The sequence below is a fragment of the Puma concolor genome, chromosome C2 (assembly GCF_028749965.1).
Source record: "Puma concolor isolate L17-30 chromosome C2, mPumCon1.1.hap2, whole genome shotgun sequence".
Lineage (NCBI taxonomy): Eukaryota > Metazoa > Chordata > Mammalia > Carnivora > Felidae > Puma > Puma concolor.
The window spans coordinates 27,304,993-27,329,526 of NC_141675.1; the positions used below are offsets into that span (position 1 = coordinate 27,304,993).

General features: G+C 36.7%; 1 protein-coding gene across 6 annotated transcripts in view; it reads left to right on the forward strand.

Moving 5' to 3' along the window:
- Positions 1–24,534, forward strand: part of ATP2C1 (ATPase secretory pathway Ca2+ transporting 1) — a 174,690-nt gene that overhangs the window by 127,722 nt on the left and 22,434 nt on the right. For all 6 annotated transcript variants that reach the window (XM_025913230.2, XM_086674279.1, XM_086674278.1 and 3 more), the window contains 8 exons: positions 1,434–1,538; positions 6,411–6,567; positions 9,487–9,657; positions 11,218–11,315; positions 20,563–20,613; positions 21,566–21,732; positions 23,098–23,166; positions 23,798–23,914. In XM_025913230.2, coding sequence (XP_025769015.2) covers positions 1,434–1,538; positions 6,411–6,567; positions 9,487–9,657; positions 11,218–11,315; positions 20,563–20,613; positions 21,566–21,732; positions 23,098–23,166; positions 23,798–23,914 — 935 coding nt within the window. The remainder of the gene's footprint in view (positions 1–1,433; positions 1,539–6,410; positions 6,568–9,486; positions 9,658–11,217; positions 11,316–20,562; positions 20,614–21,565; positions 21,733–23,097; positions 23,167–23,797; positions 23,915–24,534) is intronic.

A 24,534-nucleotide genomic window follows, 5' to 3' on the forward strand; every position in this document is an offset into this window, starting at 1 on the left:
AGTCTTCCCATTTCCTCCATTATCAATTTCTTAAAACGAGTATAGAGTTAGAATCTGTGTTGGGGAGATAGGGTGCTGTTCTTTGTGACCCTTTTGTCTTTCCCAGTTGGTCTCCTCTTCTAAGTCTTACCTTTGATTAAATATGAAACCTAAAGCCCACTCTGTCACTTCCATAACAAAAATTAAAACTCCTACTTTTAAAAGCAGTCTTAGAAAGCTTTGAGACTTGCGTGAAACAGGATACCTCTAAATGAGGTTGTTTGAATTGAGATCCAGTATAGAAATTTAGGTTATTGTATTTAATAAAATTGATATTTTTAGAATATATGTTTTCTTAACTTTCAGAAAGCTACATTTCTTTATCATTTGTTCTCTTGTAACTAAAGTAGCATCGTATAGCTTTTTGAAGGATATTTAAAAGTTGAATCTGTTATCTGTTATTTACTGTGTTAAACTTAACCTTATACTCTTAACTTTTAAGAGAGTGTGTGAAACCACCTCCGTTTGACTGAGGACCTCACATTTTAGGGTAGGGAGTTGACACTGACATACTGGAAACAAACAGAAGGTAGACCAATATAGTAGATAGTTAAGTCTTAGACATTGAGCCACATATAAGAACAATGCACATTCAGACTGGAGACCTAGGTTTTGAAGGATAGGCAGGATTTGGAAAGGCAGTAAGTTAGGGAAAGAGCAAGGATAAAAGCGTGGAGGAATAAATAAGCATAGATTGCATGGTGGCTTATGTATTGGTGACCTGGATGACAAGAAGGGAGTTTGAGTAACCCACAGGATTGTTAAAGAGATTGCACGGTGGGTTTCTAGAGGATCTTTGAAAGCCAGGAAGAAAAGTCTGAACGTGTTTCAGTAGATAACAAAGAACAAAAAGCACTAAGCTAGGTTTTTGAGTAGTTTGGATATGTAGAGGGAAATGCAGAGGGTTTTGGGAAGAACAGCTACATGACCCTGGTAGTAGTAGAATATCAAGCGGTAAGGTACACGGGAGTAGGATGGTAGCAACAAGAAAGATGGATTTAGATCCCGAGGAAGTAAGGAATTGAATCTGAAGCTTCTGTTGATTACAAAAGTACATACTCAGTATCAGTTGGGTACCTTTATGGTTTGGGTACCCTGCTTCCTTCCAGAATTTGAGCCAGCAGAGATTTTAATATAGTCACTGTTGAAGATTTGGTCTGCATACTGTCCAGGGAGCATGCCTTACACTGTATGTACACACCAAGGCTTTCATCTTGATCACGTATGCTGTCATTCAGAAAAATACAGTATAAATGGAGGGAGTATTGCTGTTCTGTCACCATTATTTGAATAATACTCCACAGATATCTCTAGCCAGCCTAGCTGTAAGTTGTGTTAAAGAAAAAAAATAGTCCCATGTTGGTGAGAATTAACTTTCTTTTTGTGTCATACAGATGGGTCTTGATGGGCTTCAACAGGACTATATCAGAAAAGCTGAATATCCTTTTAGCTCTGAGCAAAAGTGGATGGCTGTTAAGTGTGTACACCGGACACAGCAGGTATGTTTCCATGTAACGAGTGCTTACTAAATCCTGCTGAACATAGATGACCGTGTGCTCTCATTATCCCCCGTTGGCTTTAAGTGATCATTGAGCAAAGCAAAGGCCTGTTTCTTTAAAGCGTGTATAATTCGTAGTAACTCATCCTTGTTGCTCTCATGCTCCCTTTGATTTCATGCGTATGGATACCCGGTTTTGCTGCGTGAGCAAATAGCTTAAAATGAGTTGGAGCCTGGTCTCAGTGTCCTAGAACTTGTGACATCAGATTCTATCAACATCTTTGTTCTTGATGACTGTGTATTATAGGTTTCTGCTCTCTGGTGTCAATCAGTATTCTTTCGCTGAAGGAATGCCTTGTCTTCAGAACAAACAAAACCACATTATTTTGTGGAAAAGTGTTTGCCAAATATGTATAATTCATGTTAGTTGATCCAGCTTACAAACTGGCAAAATGACATGCAGTGATATTTCAAGCTACTTCTTTGTCCCTGGGTGCTTTAGAAATTTTTATAAAGTTAGTGTAATAAGAGTTCTTAGTTATCTACAAAGTATGTCACTCATAGCTGCTGTTACCAGTTTGATGCTGAAACTTTTGCCATGCCCTTAAAAAATATATATGTTATTTTAGTATTTTCTTTATTAGGAATTAATAATTGGTTATGTGATTTCCCCTATGAGCAAATAGTTTGAAGCCATTACATCTCTGTAGACAGGAATGAGTGAGAGGATTTCTCACCCATAATAAGTAGGAAACATAATTGATTTTAAAAGAAAGGCCAAGTTGGCCAACATTGAACTTGTCAATAGATGTCTGCAAGCAACTCTGTTCATGAGGAGAAAAAAGATGTCTGATCTTTAAGGGAACTTTTATGAACTCCTGGGAAGGGAGACAAGTAAATAAATAAAAGTGTAAAAATAAAATGCCTTTAAACCTTGTAACATAAAACTTTCAAAAATTGCATTAGAGTTAAATAATTTTCACCTGTTGTCCTGGACTAAAGGAGTGCCTTGACTGCAAGAATACATATATGAGTTTACATGGAAAGTTTGTTTCTTTATGTTTTATATATGGTCACTCAGTACTTCAAGATAATGTGGCTCATGTAAAGTTTAATGATTTGACTTCAGCAATTTTGAGTCTAACTTCACCAGAGTTGTTCTTTGGAAGTTGTACATTAATGTTACAGCTTGAGAACTGATCTCAGTTATGGGAGTGGGGGATAGGTAGCAGCAGGGTATAAGTTTGAAAGATGTATGGGATTGTTCTTCTCATATGCTGATCTGAAAATCTCCTCTTACAAAACAAAACCAACCAGTGTAACAAAACCCAAACCCACTGATGTGCCTCAGGATCTAGAAGAGGTCAGCCTGGCACAGATATGGCAGACTTACCATAAAGATAACCCCAGTGGCTCAAATAGTTTGTCTTAAGAGGACTTTCATTTGAGTGTGTCAGTATACGTTTATTTATACTCTCTTCCTGGAACCTGTCAAAATGACAGCCAGTCAGTAAAGGATGTAAAAAAGAGAAAGGATGGAAAAGACTCAGTATGATAGGTATCTTTGAAGGTGGGGATTAAGACATAAGGTTAAAAGCAAGAGATCAGTTTGAAGTTCTGAGTTGGTGGGAATGCAAATTGGTGCAGCCGCTCTGGAAAGCAGTGTGGAGGTTCCTCAGAAAATTAAAAATAGACCTACCCTATGACCCAGCAATAGCACTGCTAGGAATTTATCCAAGGGACACAGGAGTACTGATGCATAGGGGCACTTGTACCCCAATGTTCATAGCAGCACTCTCAACAATAGCCAAATTATGGAAAGAGCCTAAATGTCCATCAACTGATGAATGGATAAAGAAATTGTGGTTTATATACACAATGGAATACTACGTGGCAATGAAAAAAAGTGAAATATGGCCTTTTGTAGCAACGTGGATGGAAATGGAGAGTGTGATGCTAAGTGAAATAAGCCATACAGAGAAAGACAGATACTATATGGTTTCACTCTTATGTGGATCCTGAGAAACTTAACAGGAACCCATGGGGGAGGGGAAGGAAAAAAAAAAAAAAAGAGGTTAGAGTGGGAGAGAGCCAAAGCATAAGAGACTGTTGAGAACTGAGAACAAACTAAGGGTTGATGGGGGGTGGGAGGGAGGAGAGGGTGGGTGATGGGTATTGAGGAGGGCACCTTTTGGGATGAGCACTGGGTGTTGTATGGAAACCAATTTGACAATAAATTTCATATATAAATAAAAAAAAAAAAAAAAAGAAGTTCTGAGTGAGGAACCAGTAGAAATCCCCCAAGAACCTTCGCTGTTTCTTGAGGCCCAACCATTAGCCCTTCTTTACCCCAGTAGAATATCAGCAATCCCATCTTGGGAACAAGAATGGAGGGCAGAATTAAGGCTTACAACTGAAAACAGAGTGATTAAGGGCAAGTCATTGTCCTGAAGAGCATGCCTCCAGCATCTAACTCCACTTTCTTAGAATGCCTGCAGGGAGGTATCTTCCTACCCTCACTCGCTGATGCCAAAAATTGAAGAGTTGTAGGGAAGCTTACTGGTCTCAGGGAGATCCCAGTAATATGGAGTATTCTTACGTAAGCTCTTTGTTCACTGGTAGAGCTTACTGACTCTTGGTCATCATCTCATCACCCTACAGCAAGGGCTATCAGTTGATAAACGCTATCAGTGCCCATGGAGCTTCTAGACCTTTAATTTCCTGAGTCTTAAAGTAAATGGACAGTCAAGGTTTGCTAAATATTTGTCTTCAGTATGAAAGACACAGACCAAACCAAAAGGGAAAGGGGTCTCAGCAAGACAAAGATAATGCTGGATACTGAAGAAAATTTCCAAAGACCCTAGAAAATGACAACAAAATACCTTAAGTAGAATGTTTTGAAAATAAAGTCAACGAATCTATCAGAAAGGGGTACAAAAAGTCAGAGAGGTGCTTAATATAAAAGAAAAGGTACAAAAATTAGAATATAAACAAGATAGCCAACATAGTGGTAACAGAGAACAGAAAATGGGAAGGTTTTATTAAATAACACCAAAATTTTCCAGAGTAAGGACCTCAGCTTCTAGAATAAAATTGCCCACCAGCTGCTCAGCACAATGAGTTATATTAAAGAAGGGTGGGGTGAAGGGATAAATACAGTGCCCATAATCAAGAAATTTGAGGACACTAAAGGAGAATTCTAAAAACTTCCACTGGTTTTTGGGGCCAGAGAGGAGGCAAAGGAGAGATTTTATATAAAAGTTTAGGAATTAAAGTAGCTTCTTAGACTTTTCAAATGTAATATTGGACTCTGGAGGCTGGAAGATAATAGAGGAATGTCTTCACATTGAGAGTAAATTTATTCTCAACTGAACTTAAAAAATGTGGGGATGGGATAAAAATGTTTTCAGATATTCCACGTCCCAAAATGTGTATCCCACATACCTTTTCTTAGATACTTGCAGATATGTTATTCCAAGAGAAAACACAACTAAGGAAAATGAAGACTTTGAACCCAGTGAGTTCTAACCAGGAGAAGGGTGCAAAGAATCCCCAGGACAGAGGTGAAGGGAAGTCCTGCATACCAGTCATGTAGCAGGCTTAGAAATTGGCCAACTCAAACTAGAAAGGAAAGGAGAACAATACCCAAGGAGGAGGTCTTCAGTAATAATGTGGAAGGAATAGTTTACCTGCTCATTTAATCATACGAAAAATATCATTGAGAAGGGCTTTATATTGCATGGAAGAGTTTGGAGATAATATAATAGGTATACATAAAACTAAACAAATAAGAAGTTAAATAAGAAAAGAAATATATTTGAGTTAATGGAAACTGCATCATACCTTCTTCTTGCCTCCTTACCTCCTAATATCTGCTCAGTAGTTACTTGGGGACCCAAGGCAGATGAAGGCTCCGTCTCAGTGTGAGCATACACTGTCCTAGCAGGGCCAGAGGAATAGCACATTATTTGCATTTGCCAGTGATTCAGTGCTATTCATATTTATTGGTCAAAGCAAGTCACCTCTGACTTCAAAGTGGGAGACAAGGGCAGAGAAATACATTCCTGTCATGTACCTGCAAGAAGTGGGATGTTTGTGAACTGTTCTTAGTTATTTTCCTTTGCTCAGTGGCTGGGAAACCCTAAAGTACACAGAATACTGGCAACTTTTGCTTTAACTTCATTGTAACAATGGGGAGAGGAGGAATAGATAGTAGGGTGGCCAAACTATCACCTGTCACAGTGGACCATGTATAAAATTGATCAGCAAAAAAGTAGCAGTGTAAATGCATTTAAGAATATGGAGATAAGTAGGAAGGAATACAGTTAAAATTGGTTTGTTCTAGTAGAGGACTAGAGGTGTGAAAATTTGGGCAGGTGACTGTAGTTTTTCATTGTAAGCTTTTGTATAATGCTTTGCTAAGGTAAAAAGTAAAAGGTTCTGATAATACCCATAATTACAAGGTAGCTTTGGGAATTAAATGGGATCACATACATAATGTGCATATAATATCAGCTGATGGAAAGCCTGAGCCACTGCTTGTGGGCTGATGATAGATCTCTTTCCTTTTCTTGTTACGTTGTAAGGCCCTCCCCAAATCCCAGAGTGGCTAATCCAGGGCTTAGGGTAGCATTGCCTTCAGTGTGTGGAGGTGAGGGTGGTTGGGGAGTAGATGCTGTTTTCTCTCGAGGGTAAAAAAAGCTTCCACATATGAACTTTTAATCTTCAGAGTTGAAGTGCCATTCAAAGCCTTAGATTTGAGTAACTGCCCTGGTTATTATGAGAAATGTATGCCATGTATTGTTGACTCCAGTGACAGATATATACAAGTTGGCATTAACTTGAATTTAGTTGCAATGTTTTTTCTTCTTAGGATGGACCAGAGATTTGTTTTATGAAAGGTGCTTATGAACAGGTGATTAAGTATTGTACTACATACTATAGCAAAGGGCAGATGTTGGCACTTACCCAGCAACAAAGAGATCTGTACCAACAGGAGAAAGCACGAATGGGCTCTGCAGGGCTCAGAGGTAAGGCCATTTAACATAGTTCCTTAGGGTGGAAAAGTAACTATTATTGTATTTTATTGAGGCAGACATACAATGTTATGTTAGTTTCATGTGTATAGCATACTGATTTGACAAGTGTATATAGATTGTGCTATGCTCACCACAATAAGTATGGTTACTATCTGTCACCATATAATACTGTTACAGTGTTGTTGACTATATTCCCTATGCAGTAATTTTCATCCTCATGACTTTATTTTATAAATGAAAGTTTGTACCTCTTAATCCCATTTAACTATTTGACCCATCCCTCCCAAACCCCTACCCCAGTGAGACCTTCTTTTAATTGTAGATGAATTTGTGCTTCACATCTGAGCTGCCCCATTCTGTTCCAGGGTTTATTTATAGAACACTGTCCTTTCTGAAGTCTTATGTTTTAGTTGGCTATTTGGTGCCCAAAACTTGGGAAGTTGGGAATGTAGCAAAATATGAAATTTCTAATTCTTACAGACGTGCAGTGGTCTCTGAGTAGGTGATAGAAATTTTATTTTTGACAAACTTATCTTGTGAGAAAAGAAGTGGAGGAAGGGAAAGTGATATTACTCCTTCTTTGTTTCATCATTTTAACTGTTTTATTTATTACAAGATCTAAAATAATTCCCTAAATATTAAAATGTTAAGTCTCTGATTTGTCCTTTAAACTCTGGTGATTGTTTACTTATTCCTCTTCTGCTGACCTTCTTCCCTTGCCATTCACCAGACAGGTAAAGAAGTGCCCACATTCTGCTTTATGTCTGTGTTGCTGACTGAACAGTGATGGGGAGAGAGTGTCTGCTCTCCACACACACACATTAGGCCGTTTCTCCTAGGGACAGCATGTGTAGGATTGAAGAGTCAGGGGTTGAGGCCATACCTGGTTTTTACCTTCTCGATAGTCCTCTGGCTTGTAGTCTTTTTCAAGGAAACTGGAAGAGTTGGCCTCCTTAGTCTTATTATTTTTACAAAATAGAAGTCAAGTACAATCCTGGGAGGAGAAAGCAACTTAATGTAAAAAGATACTCCTCTTAATCACGGTTCACTTAAGCAAGGGTTCTCTGTGGGTATAAAACATTTGGATAGGTCTACAGGATTTCTGCTCTTAAATAAGCTAGGTTTAGAAAGGTATTCTTGTGGCTTTGAAGGCAGAGTTTTGTTATTCTTAACAAGAGGGTCCAAAGTTGGCTTGGATTTAGGGACCCTAAAGAAGTTTCAGAGGTTTCGTATGTTTTTATTTTGACTCTTTTCATCTAAAGGATTATGGAGGTCTTTGTTGGTGTGTGTGTGTGTGTGTGTGTGGTTTGGTGTTGTAACATTGTGAAACAGACCAGAGTTGGTAGCGAGAAAATCTCTCTCCCAGGGCTTTAGGAAACACTCTGGTCTTTTGCCTCTTGCTTCATGTCTTTTCCTGTGCTTAAGCTCTGCTTTCTCCTCCTTCTGAAATTAACATAAGGGGAATAGGAGGACTTCAGATTTAACCTGATACATACTTAGGTTACATCTTACAAAATTTAAGTTTCTTAAATACACGTGGTTCTTAATTTTGAAGTTAGAGTCTGTTCTGTTTTTATGTTTTAGTCGGGGACCCTCCACACGAAAAAAGTCTACCTACCCTTGTCCTGAACAGCAGCAGTGCATCTTCATTTGTGCTGAGGAAACAAATAAATACAGGATATTAACCTTTAGGCTAATACTACCCCTCTACTGAGAGCGCCAGGAGCTGATCTCCCTTTCTTAGGGTTTGCTGACATAGGAATTGGTACTCACTATCTCCTTCTGTTGTCTTCTGCCTCTGTTCCAACACCAGGGACTGTCAGGAGGCTCATTGTCTCCAGGGTGGAAGCCTTTGGGGCACACATCTACATAGTTAGGTGTATGACTCTGACGTCGGAAAAATAGAAGTCATTTGCCTGTAACCTTGGTTTTCCAAATATATCTAATCCTTTGAACCTTCTGCTTAAATAAGAATGGATATGTTTATGATCATGGTTATGACTTTTCAGTTTCCCCAGGAGATACATATGTTCAGTTGGTGTGCTTTTGTGTGTGTGTGTGTGTGTGTGTGTGTGTTTGTTTTTTTTTTTTTTTTTTTTTCCTGTAAGTTATTCAGTCTAATAATATTCCAGATGGAGACACATCCCTTTGGCTCATAAGGTAGTTACCAGAGTTGTGAGACTAAGCTAAATGATATTTGGAAATGAATAGTAGTTTGTGTTGTATCTTAAGTGTCCAGGGATGACACAAATAATGATATGGTGGTGTTATTTAGATATTCTTAGAGAACCAAAGTTACAAATAAGACACACCTGTGAATGTTATGAAAAGAGTGAGAGAAATCAAACTACTGTTATTAGTGGTTTTACAGTCAGTTTACAGATTAAATTAACCTCCCAGGGTTTGTCATGTATGAAATTGTTACATGTTATGTATAATTAATTAATAAGTCTTCTTTCCAAACCTTCAGTGTTCTGGAGACCTATAAAATGGAAAGATGAAGATACATTAGTAGCAACCCCCCTCTGAGGTGTCTGTTTAAAACTATTTTCAAAGCTCAGCAAACCCATAGTTTCTCCAAATAACTAATTATTTTTTCTAAAGATCTAATAGGTGATATTTAGAGGAGCCACATGGAGTCACTTTATAAAAACATTCTTTTTCACTTCTTACTTGCCATCTCTACTTATTCTTTAGTCTGATTCCTTTTAATTTTTAATAGCTTAAAGCAACCCCATTATCTAGAACCATTAAATTAATGTTTTAACATGTAATAATTTGGTTATTTAATGATTATATAATAACTACTATGAGATTACAGTCTTAAGTGATTTGTCTCTAGCTTTTGTCAAGTAAATTGTAATGCTATGCGACTCACATTTCCTTTTTTCAATTGTTTTATTTCCTCAGTTCTAGCTTTAGCTTCTGGTCCAGAACTGGGACAGCTGACATTTCTTGGCCTGGTGGGAATCATTGATCCTCCTAGAACTGGTGTGAAAGAAGCTGTCACAACACTCATTGCCTCAGGAGTGTCAATAAAAATGATTACTGGAGACTCACAGGAGACTGCAGTTGCAATTGGTATAACGAGGCTGTTGCCTTTTTGTTTTTTTTGTTTTTTTTTTTTAAATAGTTTTTCTGAAATTAACTGCAGTGCACATAGCTTTGTGAACCATTAGATATGAAGCATGTACACGTAATATTGACATTGTGCAATTAAAGTGGACTCTTATTTGCTCATATTCTATATAAAATTGTGGGAAAAATTTATTTTAGGTTCAAAAGTAATGCTGTTAATTGAAAATACATAGCTAAACTGTTAGGAAATCACATGTATTTTATTCACAAAAGAATAGTTTATTATTTTTAATCTCATAATCCACTATGCTGTGGATAAAAGTACTAGATTATGCACATGAAAGGAAACGAAATTTAGTTTTCCCTTTCAACTTGAGGATAATTTTTAAAGCAGACTTTGACTTGGACCTAATTTGAAAGAAAATAGCTTGTATAAATATTTGTTATTACACTATGTATATGCTTCTGTCGCTTGAATGCCATTTAAGATTACCTTAAGAACTAATAAGAGGAAAAAAAGGACACTGAAAATTAATATTCTGGAGTTTGTAAACTATAATTCATACTGATAAATTTAAGCTTGCTAAGTCCATTAATTCTGATTTTAATAATATGATGAGAGCCTGGAATAGGAGTTTCATATTTTATGCTATCTAAGAAGAATATGTCGCCAGAAACATAACATTGTTGGGAAAGTTATACCTAGAAAAACCTTTTAACATTTATTTTCACTTGCATATACTACATGATTATCACAGATCCACCACTGTTTTGTCTGGCTTTGGATACTTTACTTAAAATGCATTCAGATCTATGTTAAAATTGAGCTGCTAGGGCTCTTGAGTGGCTCAGTCGGTTAAGCATCTGACTCTTGACTTTGGCTCCAGTCATGATCTCAGTCTCACAGTTCATGAGTTCGAGCCCCACGTCTGGCTCTGCACAGACAGTGTGGAGCTTCCTTGGGATTCTCTCTCTCTCTCTCTCTCTCTCTCTCTCAAAATAAATAAATACACTTAAAAAAATTTAAAAAAATTGAGCTGCTAAGCAAAAGCTATTGGCCTTGTTTCAGTTCTTAGGTATAGTAGTTTAAATAGTGAAAATTCTTTATTAAATATAAACAAAAATAAAACAAACAGAAAACGCCAGACTTTTTACTAATTCATATAGGTTTGCCTTACTAGTAATTTGTCTTATGATCCCTTGATACAAAGACATTTTATACTTAAAAAGAGAATGGATAACAAATCACATTAAGTGAGCATTGTGTTGAGTAGCCTAGCAAGCAAGACTAATTTTTTGTTTTGTTTTTGGTTTTAGAGACAGAGAGAACGCAAGAGTGTGAGCAGGAGGTGGGGGGGGGGGTGGTGGTGAGAGGGGCAGAGGGAGAGAGAGAAAATCCCAAGCCAACTCCATGCTCAGCATGGAGCCTGATAAGGGCTTGAACCCATGGCCCTGGGACCATGACCTGAGCCAAAATCAAGAGTCGGATGCTGAACCGAGCCCCCAGGGGCCCCAAGCAAAACTAATTTGTTCAATTACGTTTTCTCTCCCATTTTACTTTAGCTAGTCGTCTGGGATTGTATTCCAAAACTTCCCAGTCAGTCTCAGGAGAAGAAATAGATGCAATGGATGTCCAGCAGCTTTCACAGATAGTACCAAAGGTAGGCCACCTTTTAGGTGGAAAAACCTTATTCTAAGTGTTAACATTTCTACTGTTACCTTAATGAAACTATTTGGGAACAATGGAGACAGGACCACCAAATTTATTGAACCACATCCTGAAATTAAATCTTAGCACTGAAGTCAGCCTTATCATTGAGAATATTTATGATGTATTGAGAGTATTTATTATTTATGATCATTATGAATACCAGCACACATTTGTTAACTTTAGCAGGAACCAACTTTCCTCTGAGGAAGGTGCTATGAAGGTTAAGTGGTTGTATTGTATGTAAAAAATACAGAGTGGAGAGAGACTATTACTTTGTATTTCTTACCCCTTTGATTTAATTGTAGCATGAGTATTTAATGCTTTTTTGAAAAATTGAGGTATCATCTACATACAGTAGAATTTACCCTTTTTACCCTTTTTAATGTACAGTTCTAAGTTTTGACAAATGCAAATGCGTGCAGTCTTTCAACCAGCCACAATCAAGATATAGAACAGTTCCATTATATTCCCAAATTCGCTTGTGCCTTTTTATAGTCAACTCCTCTCTCTACTTTTAGCACTTGGCAACTGCTGTTTTGTTTGCTGTCCCTATAGTTTTGCCTTTCCCACAATACTCTAAAAATGGAATCCTATAGTATGAGGCTTTGAATTTCTTCTTCTATTTAGCATAATGCTTTGAGATTTATCCATGTTGGTTGTGAGTATTAATAGTTTGTTCTTTTAATTGCTGAGTAGTATACCAGCGTTTGGGGGAATGTTACTTGTTCCCCGGTTTAAAGACATTTGTATTATTTCCAGGTTTTGTTGATTATTAATAAAGCTACTATAAACATTTGTGTTTAGATTTTTGTATGAAAATAAATTTTCATTTCTCATGGATAAATACCTAAGAGTAGTTGCTGGGTCACATGGTTAGTATATGCTTAACCTTGTAAGAAACTGCCAAGTTGTTTTCTAAGGTGGCTTTATTATTTACGTTCCCAATAGCAATGTTTTCAAGTTCTGATTGCTCTGCATCCTCCCTAGCACATGGGATTGTTAGTTCCCCCACACCCCATCCTAATAGGTTTATAGTAGTATCTTCTTGTGGCTTTAATTTGCATTTCCCTCACAATTAATGATGTTGAGTATCTTTCCATGTGCTTATTTGCCATTTAGATACCTTGTTTAGTGAAGTGTCTGCTCTGCCTATTTTTTTAAAAATTGTGTCTGTTTTCTTACTGAATTTGAGAGTTCTTTATATATTATATATACAAGTCCTTTACCAGATATTTGATTTGAAATATTTTTTCCTAGTGGCCTATTTTTTATTCTTTTAGCAGTCTTTCAGAGAGCAGAGGTTTCAAATTCTGATGAAGTCTAATTTATTTTTCTTTTATGGATCATGATTTTGATGTCTTCTCTAAGAATACTCTGCTTAACCCAGTGTCACAAAGATTTTTTTTTTTTACCTATATTTTCTTCCAAAAGTGTTACATTTTTAGGTTTTACACTAAGGTCTGTGATCCAATTTGAATTTTTGTGTATATTGTGAGAAATGGGTTAAGGTTCAGTTTTTTGCAGATGGATGTTCAATTATTCAGCACCATCTGTTGAAAAGACTCTTTTTTTTTTCTTTTAGTTTAAATAAATTGGAAAAAAAGACTGCTTTTTTTCTTTGAAATGCCTTTTTTACCATTGATTGTAATGCTTTTATAGGAAAAGTATCTCCTCTTCTATAACACAGGCAACTTCTTAAGAGCCATCAAGTGTAAGATTATTTTATTATCTTAGGATGTTTTCCGGGGGACTTCAAAGACTGATTTGTGGGTACACAGGTCCTGTAGGAAGCTCCCCATAAGGGATAGGCAGCATTATTACATCTAAGGTCTTGACAGTTCGAATTTCTTGTCCTCATTGTTATTCAACCTATTTATGTACATGTAATTATGTATCCTTTAAAATAAGTGCTTATCATCTGACATTTATTTTATTAGGCATATTCTACTTATTCATTGACAGTAATAAAATGTGCTACCTTCTTCACTTATTTTACACTCAAAACTGCAAGTTACATAGTTAGAACACTGAATTTTCTTAGGTTAATTCCACATCTTAAAGCTTTTTATAATACAATTTTCTGATTAGAAAATTTGTTCATTAGTAGTATATGTTCATTGTAGAAAAACTGAAAACCTAGAAAAGAGCTAGAATGGAAACTACCTGCAAACAATCCAGATACTCAAAGGTTGTGCAGAGCATCCAAAATAATAAAATAAGTTAACCCATGTCTTTTTTTTTTTTTTTAATGTTTTTTATTTTTGAGAGAGAGAGAGAGAGATAGGGAGCAAGCAGGGGAGGGGCAGAGAGAGGGAGACACAGAATCCAAAGCAGGCTCCAGGCTGTGAGCTGTCAGCATGGAGCCCTACATGAAACTCGAACTCCTAGACCGCAAGATCATGACCTGAGCTGAAGTTGGCTGCTTTAAGTGACTAAGCCACCCAGGTGCCCCAACCCATGTGTTTTTTAAAAAATGTGTTTTGATAAAACCTGGTTGGAACTTAATAGTGTTATAAATATGAACATTTCATTTAACATCAGCATTTCTGTAATCGTAAGTTATCATTATAAAACATGTTTTTAATGGGTGCACAGTATTTTGCTTGGATATATTATGTGTGTATAAACACACAGCAAATACATGATTATATAATCATTTTCGTGTTGAAATTTTAACTTCCATTTATTTTTTGTTACTGTAAACAATGCTTCAAGGATAATAAGAGTAAGCAACCGTTTACCATGTACCAGGCAATTCATATATTACATACGTTATATATTTACTTCTAATAGCCATCTTATAAGAGATGGGCAGACCCATTTTTACAGATGAAGAAACTGAGGCCCAGAGAATTTGGGATACTAATCTGAAATCTCAGAGCTGATAAGTGATAGCAGTGGCATTGGGACTGGGAGTCCAGGTCTGTGTGACTTCTGACTTTGTCATCTGTTGCTTACTGATTCATTAAATATTATTGTACATGACTTTGTGCCTATCTCTGATTATTTCTGTAGAATAAATTTCTTCATGTGAAAAGATTGGACTGATGACCAACACATTTATAAAATGCTTAGCACATATTGGTGAATTGTCCTCTGAAAAGGTTTAGCTTATATTTCCACAAACTGTGCTTCTTACAGTAGCATTAAGTCCCTGGGCCATCAGCCTCACTTGTGCTTAGATTTTAGATACAGTAACTAGTAGAAATGCGCTCTTTTACTCATTTGTTTTCTCTTGCTCAAGCTCTAGTTACTCATGAATGCTGTTTTCAGAGCATCTGGGAGCAGTGTGTGTGTTTGCTTTATTTTACATTTAGTGAGGAAGCTGTTTCCATATTTGAACACGACTTTGTGTGTGTGTGTGTGTGTGTGTGTGTGTGTGTGTGTGTCCGTCCGTCCTTTCGTGATAGTTTCTTCCTGACATTTATTTCTGAAAGAATAAATTCTGTACTAGGTTACCTAGGGGTATTGGGACAGAGTGTACATTAGTCAATATATGTGAAATCTGCAGTTAATTAAACATTTTCCCATTAGACCTTTGTTCAACCTTTTCTTCCAAACCTATTCCCAGAGATGGTGACAAGTAGTGAAATTGACAGATTTGAAGTTTCATTTTATTTGCTTTCTTGGTTTACTCTCTGGGCTCTCTGATAAAAATGCTAATGAACTCTGGAAACCAACTTCAAGGTACTTAGAGAAGGAAGAGGCAAATTGCAAATTACAAATTACACCATCAGCCTGGGCAAATTAACGTCTTTTCCAGATAACAGTTTTTATGCATTAATTATGGCAGATACCCTGATGCTATTCCAAAGAGACTAAAACAATATAAAACCTAAGCTTTGTGAGAAGCTTACTGAATTGCTTCACCTTGTCCTATTCTAAGGAGGAATTCCATAAATACCAGAGCTCCCTTCCAGGTATTTCTTTTGAATACCTAAATCTTTTCTGCAAATACTATTAATGAATTGTTTTAGCTCTTTGAGCTTAGGTGGACTGCCCTTATCCTGTAACTTGTTTTCTTCCCCACTTCATCTTACGTTTATGGAACTCTCTTACAGCCAACATATATACTTGGTCTAATGCTTTTACTTCATACCAGTTTGAATGGCTTTTCTTTTATTAGTGTTAAAAGCAAAAAACTTCTGAATTGCCAGCTTACTGAGATTTCCCCACATGTACTAAATCATATTAATTCTTTTCCTTACTAAAATGTTTTTTAGCTTCCTCTTTCCATAATTCAGTCTCATATTTCATTTCTAACATTACTCTGTCCTTTTAACCTAGAGCCAACAAAAGAGTAGTATGGAAACTAATTTTGTTTAATTATTTAGAAAGTCCATCTAGGAGTTCTCAATGTTTTTTGTGTATGATTTCTTGTAGTGTGTCCTATATTTCCCATCAATAGAAGTGGACATCCTCTTTTGTTCTTTTTAATAGCAGTACCTTCATTTGTATTACTACCAAAACTATTAATCAAATTCCTGTAATAGAATCCCCAATCTGTGTGCTATTTGGTTTTTGGTAGGTTGTAAATATTTTATTTCAGTCACCTGTTTTTTGTTTTTGTTTTTTTTCTTTTCTTCAATGCATCTGGTATCTTTATATCTTTCCTGGAAGATTGGGGAAACTTCAGCAGGTTATTTTAATTCCAGGAATATTTTTCATTAATTTCTCCTTTAGTATTTTCCTGTATTCTTCTTAACTTCCTTTTCCTAGCACCCTTGTCTATTAATGTTGATCAAGAGAACTGTGAGTAATGGGGTGCCTGGGTGGCTCAGCTGGTTAAGCATCCAACTCTTGATTTCTGCTCAGATCATGACCTCACGGTTGTGAGTTTGAGCCCTGCATTGGTCTCTGTGCTGAATGTGGAGCCTGCTTGGGATTCTTTGATTCCTTTTCTCTCTTCTCTCTCTGCCCCTCCCCTGCTCGCTCTCTCTCAAATAAATAAATAAACATTAAAAAAAAAAAAACAAAAAACCTGTGAGTGCTAACCACAAATATGACACTGTAAAGAAGGACCAATGAGAAGGGAAAAAATTATTCCCTAAACCTGCTCCTTTTCAAAGTTCTATTTCTTTTCCACTGTCCTCATCCTATCTTTTTCCCTCTTGCTTCCAAGGTACATGATTTTATTGTGTGCTTTATCTTTAATCCGTATATTCTTTTTTTGTTGTTAAGTAGAGAAACGGATATAAAGGTGAAAAGATTATGAATAGAGGAAATTCAGTTACCCCCAAGTCTAATCTTAGCTCTGTGATACAGTGATGTAGCTCAGTCTCTAGTCCTTTCCATATTGTTTTGTTTTAAATCTTATTTCTTTAGGCCATAATTTTGAGTCACTAAATTTAGTGTTTTTAGTTACCTAAAAGATTGATCTGCTCTTCTGGTGCTTTAAGAACAAATTTTACTCTGTACCACATGCAAAGCACCAACTGAGTTTTCATTAAAATCTGCTTGGTCTCGAAACTGCTGCTCTTATTTTTGAGTTGCCATCAAACCTTTGAAATACTAAAATCTTATATCAGGTCGTAGGTATACCGGCTGCACGTCAAGTAATTTGTTAGTGTACAGAAGAAATATGCTTTCAGTCCAACAGTTGGCATGTCCTCGTGGCTCCATTGTCAGTGATATAATGGCATGATTTGCAATGGTTCAAGTGACGTGCAGTGAGTGTAACAAAGGCAAAATTTTCCTCTGTTCAACCTGAGTGGTGGTAATTAGCCTTTGATTTAAATATTCTGGAAAATCTGCAGTCTTTGCTAAATACTCCTGTATTTCAATGCTGTGTGCTATATGATTAATTTCTGCAGTAATATTGAATTGTCACTCAGAAGGTAGCAATATACTTTCAATACAGATGTCCTTTAGTCCTTTTTAATGACGTACTAAAGAGTCCAAAGGATTTTGAGCTTTTAAAAAGGAAATATATTCTCTAAATATGATTTATGTGATTCATGGTATCTAAAGGCCCTAGGCATAAGTAGTAATGTGATGTTACAGTTAGATTGAGTCTTTTGCCTAAGAAAATAATCCTCGTTTGTTTTAGACCTTTATTAAAATTGGGAGAGAAACTGGGTACAGTCTATTTGATGGTACTAAATTCAGTGATTTATTCATTTTATATGTATTTATAGAGCACTGCCTTCAGGGAGCTTATAGTCTAAGATAAGTAAATATATACATTGTGTCAGATAAGTGCTAAGGAGCACCAACAAAAGCAGGGAGTAGAGAGAGGAAAGATTGAAGAGGTAAATTGAAATTTTTAGATAACATGACTAGGAAAGACCTTATTACCGAGAAACTGCTTGACAAAGGAGCAGCCCATGTAATATCTGAGGAAAAAGCGCTCCAGACGAGGGAACACACGTGCAAAGACCTTGAGGCGAGTGTGCCTGGTGTGTTTAAGGAACAAGGTGGAGGCCGAGTAGGTGTAGTTTAGGTGAAAAAAGACAAATGAGGAGGAAGGGGTAGGTAGTAATGGGCTTTGGCTTTCATTCTGAGGAAGATAGGAAGTCATTGGAGGGTTTTGAGCAGAAGACAGATGTGATCTGGCTTCTGTTTTAGCAGTTTCACTGTGGTCACTTTGTTGAGAAGAGACTGCAGGGGACAAGGGCAGAAATGAAAAATCAGTTCATATATTGGCCCAGAGTATTGGCAATGGGTTTAGAGTAAGGAGGTTGAAGTTTGGATTTATTTGAGGATGGAGCCAATAGGATTTGCTGTTAAACTGCTTGTGGCATGTGAGAGAAGAGGAGGAATTGAGCCGGAGCGACTAGGAGGATATACTTGCCATTAGCAGAGGATATGAAGGACATGTATTTTGGGAAATAACAGGGGTTCAGTTTGTGATATTTTTAAGTCTTAGATGAGACATCCAAAAGGAACTTTGGAATAGGTGGGTAGATTAATTTCACTGGTCTGGATTTTAGAAGAGATACTGGGGCTGAAGACAAAAATGCATAAAAATAAAATCTAAATCTCTAAGGCTGGATGAGATCACCTAGGGACAGGTGGAGATTCTTAGACCTTTTGTAGAGAGGAATCTAAGAACTGAGTCCTGAAATATTCCAAGATTCAGACTTCAGGGAGGTCCGGAGGAGCCTGCAAAAGAGGGGCAGCCAGAAAGGTAGGAGGAAGACCAGGAGACTATAGGGTGATCATGGAAGCCAAGAGCAGAAAGTATCTCAGGAGAAGGGAATTACCGGCTATGTTAGCGTGCTGCTGAGAGCGTAAGTCAGAAAAGAAATGACCACTGGTGTGAGCAAAGCAGGTCGTCTTTAATAGTCTTCAGCAGGGGTTTCAGCGCAGTGGTGGGGGCAGCGGCGCAACTGGGATGGAGTCAGGAGAGCATGAGAAGAGGGGAAATGGGAGATGGCAAGTACAGAGGAGTTTTGCTATAAAGGAGGAGGAAAATGTAGGGTAGTGCCCCAAACAAGAAGGGAACTTTTTGGTTTTGTTTTTATTTAAATGGAAGAAATAATCAAATGTTTGTATACTGATGATAACGATGCATCAGTGAGGAAAAGATTTTGATGCAAGAGAGGATAGAATTTCTGGAGCAATGATCTTTAAATAGGTCAGAAGGTAGAATATTTGACTCGTGTGCTAGGAGCATATTTAGTTCATCTATAATAAAAGGAGAGAAGGAAAGGATAGTGCTTGGATACAGATATTGGATGGTGGGAATTACGGAAGTTCTTTCCTCATTCTCTTTTCTTTGAAGTGGGAAGCAAAGTTGTCAACGGAGCCTAGGGTTGGAGATGGTGATAAATTGGAAGTATGAGGAGAGAAAACTTAGTATGAATTAATCCTCTAGGACAGTAGGGAGAAGAATGGTATATTATGTAGTTATTAAAATCGCCGTGACTTAAGTGTTGAAAAGAGTGTTGTTGGAAAGAGTGACAGTGAAGCAGAAGTTCATTAAGTCACAGGGATGAGAAGTACGGTGTAAGGAACATAGTCCATAGTGTTATAATAATGTGTAGTGATAGATGGTAACTACTCTTATGGTGAGCATTGTGTAACGTATAGAATTGTGAATCACTGTGTTGTACATGTGAAACTAATACAACATTGTATTCATTAAAAAAAAAAATCTGAAAAACATTTTGTGAAACATGGGGGAGTGACCTGGAGCAGTGAATGACTGCAGTTAGTAGGAAGTATAGTATCCTGTGACCTTCAAAACTGAGGTTTTATGAATAAAAAAGGGGGAATGAAAGACACCTACCCCTGTCTAGGCTCTCCTGGTGGTACTTTTTGAGAGGACCGTAGGGATGGCTTTGCTGTGTGCAAAATTAGGTTAGAGCAATGTGCAGAAGTGGAGGATACAGGGGATGTTGTTGATGTCTGCCTTTGGGGCACAGTGAAGGGGTTTGAGGAGACCAGGAGATGGCATCAGAAAAGGGAATTAAATGCATGGTTTGGAGGGATAAGATCATATAAACTGTTGGAAATATAGTGTAGGAGAACCTAAAGAATTAAAATGAAGAGGGAGAATGAGCAGATACTTGACACTTTATTTTTTATTACTTTTTTAGTGTTTATTTTTTGAGAGAGAGAGGCAGAGCATGACCAGAGGAGGGGCAGAGAGAGAGAGGGAGACCCAGAATCCGAACCAGGCTCCAGGCTCTGAGCTGTCAGCACAGAGCTCGATGCGGGGCTTGAATCTCATGAACCATGAGATCATGACCTGAGCCGAAGTCAGATGCTTAACCAACTGAGCCACCCAGGCTCCCCGACACTTGACACTTTATAAACAACAACAATAACAAAACCACAACAACAGCAAAAAAGGCAGCTGTTCTTTATCCTTCCTGAAGACAGAACGAAGGGAAAAGGCCATTTTTGTTGTTGGCCAGTGTAATGAAGAAACATATGGAGGTGAATTCTTCCTTCTCTGTCTCTGAAACATTTCAAGAATAAGGCTGTTTCTCTTCAGACTTTAAACATAATGGGTTAAATTGGATAACTTGTTTAGATTGTGTATTTCCGGTGCTACTGTTGGTAAAGTTTTGAAATGATCATGTCAAATGAGTGTCTTAACAGATACGACCTCTTGCTTAAGCTTGATCTCTGTGGCAAAGTAAATATACTTTAAATAGATAATTTTTAAAAATCTGGGTCATAAATGCATGAGTTATTCTGATATTTCTTAACATTGAAGATTTTTAGTGTATCCTGTGTTTTTACAGGTTGCGGTATTTTACAGAGCTAGTCCCAGGCACAAGATGAAAATTATTAAGGTGGGTCTCTAAAAATCCAATTGTTTTATCGCTATCTCCAAAATGCTACTTCTTGTCTTTCATTATGATTGCATTACTAGGAATGTTGATCGAACATTAAAGTAAAAGGTATCGTGAAGCAAAAGAGGTGATTATTATTTTTTTTTTAGAGCTTGAAATTGAAGCATTAATAGAGAATGTAGTTAGCAAAGGAAGATGTAGAAGAAACCTTGAATGAAATATCTGCAAGTACAACCTTCTTTAAACCATTGACATTGTAGTCGTATGTTCTGACAGGAGTCCATAGCCAAATCATCCCAGTGTAATTAGCAGTAATTGCTTAGAAACTGAATAAATAGAGCAAGAAAAGGAGATATTATGAGGGAATAATATTTTGAAACTTATGGTTATTTATATTAATCAGTAAATATATACAAAGCAACTGACGTAGTATCCATTAGTTAAAGGGCTTAAGTTCTTAATCACAATAGCCCTCCATTGCATTAGTTTCTCAGACTTCATACTGTTTCTCAGCCTTCATACTGTTTCTCAGCCTTCATACTATTGACATTTTGGGCTGGATTCTTTGTTGTGAGGGCCTGTCCTGTACCTCGTAGGATGTTTAGCAGCATCTCTGGCCCCTACCCTCTAGATGCTAGTAGCATCCAGTCATGATAGTAAAAAATATCTCCAGACATTGCCACATGTCCCCTACAAGGCAAAATTGCCCCTGAGAGCCACTGTATAATTAACTCTAGATCAGACTTTAGACATGGTTCTCATACATGAGACTATTAATAAAAACTTCTTCTAAACTTTATCTTAACACCTCCATATATTGAAGGTTGTTGAAAAATTGGTGGTCTGTCTTGTTTCCAGTCTTTATTATATGAGTAAAATAGGAGTTATTTATCCCTTTATCTTTGTGGAAGCAACATTTTTATCAGAATCCCCCCCCCCCCCCCCACTCCAGTCTCTACAGAAGAACGGCTCAGTTGTAGCCATGACAGGAGATGGAGTCAACGATGCAGTTGCTCTGAAGGCTGCAGACATTGGAGTTGCAATGGGTCAGACTGGCACAGACGTTTGCAAAGAGGCAGCAGACATGATCCTTGTGGATGATGATTTCCAAACCATAATGTAAGTTTTGTTTCAGTGAATGCACATCAGAGAATCTTTTCCCATCTTTTTCTGTACCCATCTCCAGACAGTTCAACTGGAAAAGAATTAGTATAGTCACTGTTTAAATATGTGCACAGTGGATGAACTATTTTACTAGGATTAATTAATCTTATTTATGGCCTAGTGTATAGTTTCGAAGAAAATTATTTGTATGGAATGAAAAGGATATAATAAATGGCAGAGTCACTCATTTAAGAAATATTTATTGAGTGCCAGCCAGATGTCACATTTTTCTGGCCACCAGTGTAGTGGCACGGCAGTAAACCTTAATGGAGCCTTTATTCTACTTAAATTCAGTCTATTAGAAATATGCATATGTGTGGCTTTACAATAAGTATTAAAATAATCAAATCTCTATCCATACCTATTGCCTTCTGTCTGTAATTGTCCCTGTTGTCAGTGATACAAGTGATTATGTTTTAAATAGCGTTGTCTCCTTCAGCCATGGTTTCTAATTGATTTAAGATTCTTATGTTATACCTGGTAATGTCAGTTGCACAATGTTCATGTGGGGGTCCCCTGACTCTTGTTACTTGATAATCACCTGTTAGATAACCTGAGTCCTCCTCAGTTCAGTGACACATGCTAATTATATGTCCAGGGTACTTCATTAACCCATCGAGGCCTGAAGTGGAGCATGTGGGAGCTCTGAATTGCCACGCTTTTATAGGGATATAGGGTTTTTTTCCTTTGCATTCTGAGACTTGTATAAAAATCTTGAAAGGAAGGGGAAGTTGTTTAAAAAACATGTATTTTCCTAGATCTAACCAAATGAGAATTTAAATGAATCTTTGTAAACCGTATTCTTTATATAATTCTGCTAAAGCAGAATTTCTAATTGTATGTAGGAACAATAGTAGATTATGTGCTAGATTTCTAATATATTTTATTGCCATTTAATTCCTGACATACATTAATTTAATTCCTTACCATGCATGCGTCTTTACCTTTAAGAAAAATAAAATTGAAGGGGTAAAGAAGCTCATTATTTTAGTGTTATAAATGTGTAGTATTGTCTGTTGTGTAAAAAGACAGTGTTATGATTGTAATGTTGAAATATCTTTAAGAATAAGAATTTTAATATTGTATAATGAAATTAGTTCAGGTGGAGCTTCACAGATGTGACTTTAATTCTTTACCAGAATAATGTTTCCATATTTGTTTCTAATCTTAATATGTGAAGAAAATAACAGACTCTTTTTTAATGATGGATTGTTACATCAGTTGGAAACTTGTTTTCAAAAGTAGGTCTATGGTGTTTTAGAGTAGATATATCTTTATTTTTGTATGATAATTATCACTTATTTTTTTTTTAACTTTCAGGTCTGCAATTGAAGAGGGTAAAGGGATTTATAATAACATTAAAAATTTTGTTAGATTCCAACTGAGCACGTAAGTTTATAAGAAGTTTGTCACCATGGGTCTTATAGATAAATTATGTGACAAGTAGAATTCAAGCAGAATGCTTAGAAGCTTTTTGGCTATTTCTGAGTGTTGTTCATATGTAACTTTTCCAAAATGAAAATTAATTCTATCCTAAAATTAAAAATGGCAAGATAAAGAGATGATGTCTAAGTCATCATCAAAATGTATAAACCTTTGTGGTTTATTTACTAGCTCCAGAAATAACCAAGGAAGCAGTGTCAAATCTTAGTGTGTTTCCTTGGTATCTTTTTCCAAAAGTAGAAGGGCTTTTCTGTCGTCAAAAAATAGTTGCCAAAATATTGTTGAAACTGTTAACTATACTGTAGTAACAGCTATTCTGAACTCAGTGTTTAAAATCTTCCTCTATTTGTTATTATCTAAACATCTTGAAATCCTTTATTTAAATGCTGTGGATTATAAAGTTTAACTTTAGCTTCAGAATATTCACACCCAAATGAAGCATAGGGTAATTGGATATACAGACTTCCTTTAAAAGCACAGTAGTAAAATGAGATTTTCAAATGCTAAGGAAGTGCTATAAAAGTAGTAGGAAGTATACTATGCTGACAGATTTTTTTCAATTACTTTTTTTCAACAGGAGTATAGCAGCATTAACTTTAATCTCATTGGCTACATTAATGAACTTTCCTAATCCTCTCAATGCCATGCAGATTTTGTGGATCAATATAATTATGGATGGACCTCCAGCTCAGAGGTAAGAGTTTTTTTATGCATGAGCTAGTAGAAAGACAAGGAAGGTGTGATATCCTGATGATTAAGTTTTAATATTTTATTCATGGATAGGATTGGAAATCTATCATGCAGCAACACGTTTGTTATACATTGTGTGATGTATGCATATATCATTTACTCTCTTTGGGTGTTTGTTGACATGTCATGGACCGAGCTTTTGCACTGTGTTAGATGCCCATTCTTAAGTTGAGAACAGATCAGGGTATATAGGTACAGTTCCTGTTCTCAGGAAGAAAGCTTTTGTCTCTAAGAATGGGATGTAATGGAGAAATCCTGAGTTTAGTGTTACTACCTGGGTTCTTTTGTCAATTTTAGAGACTGTGAGAAAGTATTGAGACTTAAGCATGTAAGTATTTTCTTCTGTAATGGGGCCTTAGATGCTGCTTCCCAGCAGAAAGAATAATTGACTGATGCATGTCAGCAGCCATTACAATAAGTCATCCTACTTAAAATCTCCTTGCCTGAAAAGGTATTTCAGGGTTTACGTGGTAGCTTAGTATTTCAGGCCATATTTGAAATAAGTAAATTTATATGTAAATGAAGTTGGACAATTTTTTTGAAATTTGACCAACAGTCTCCCAT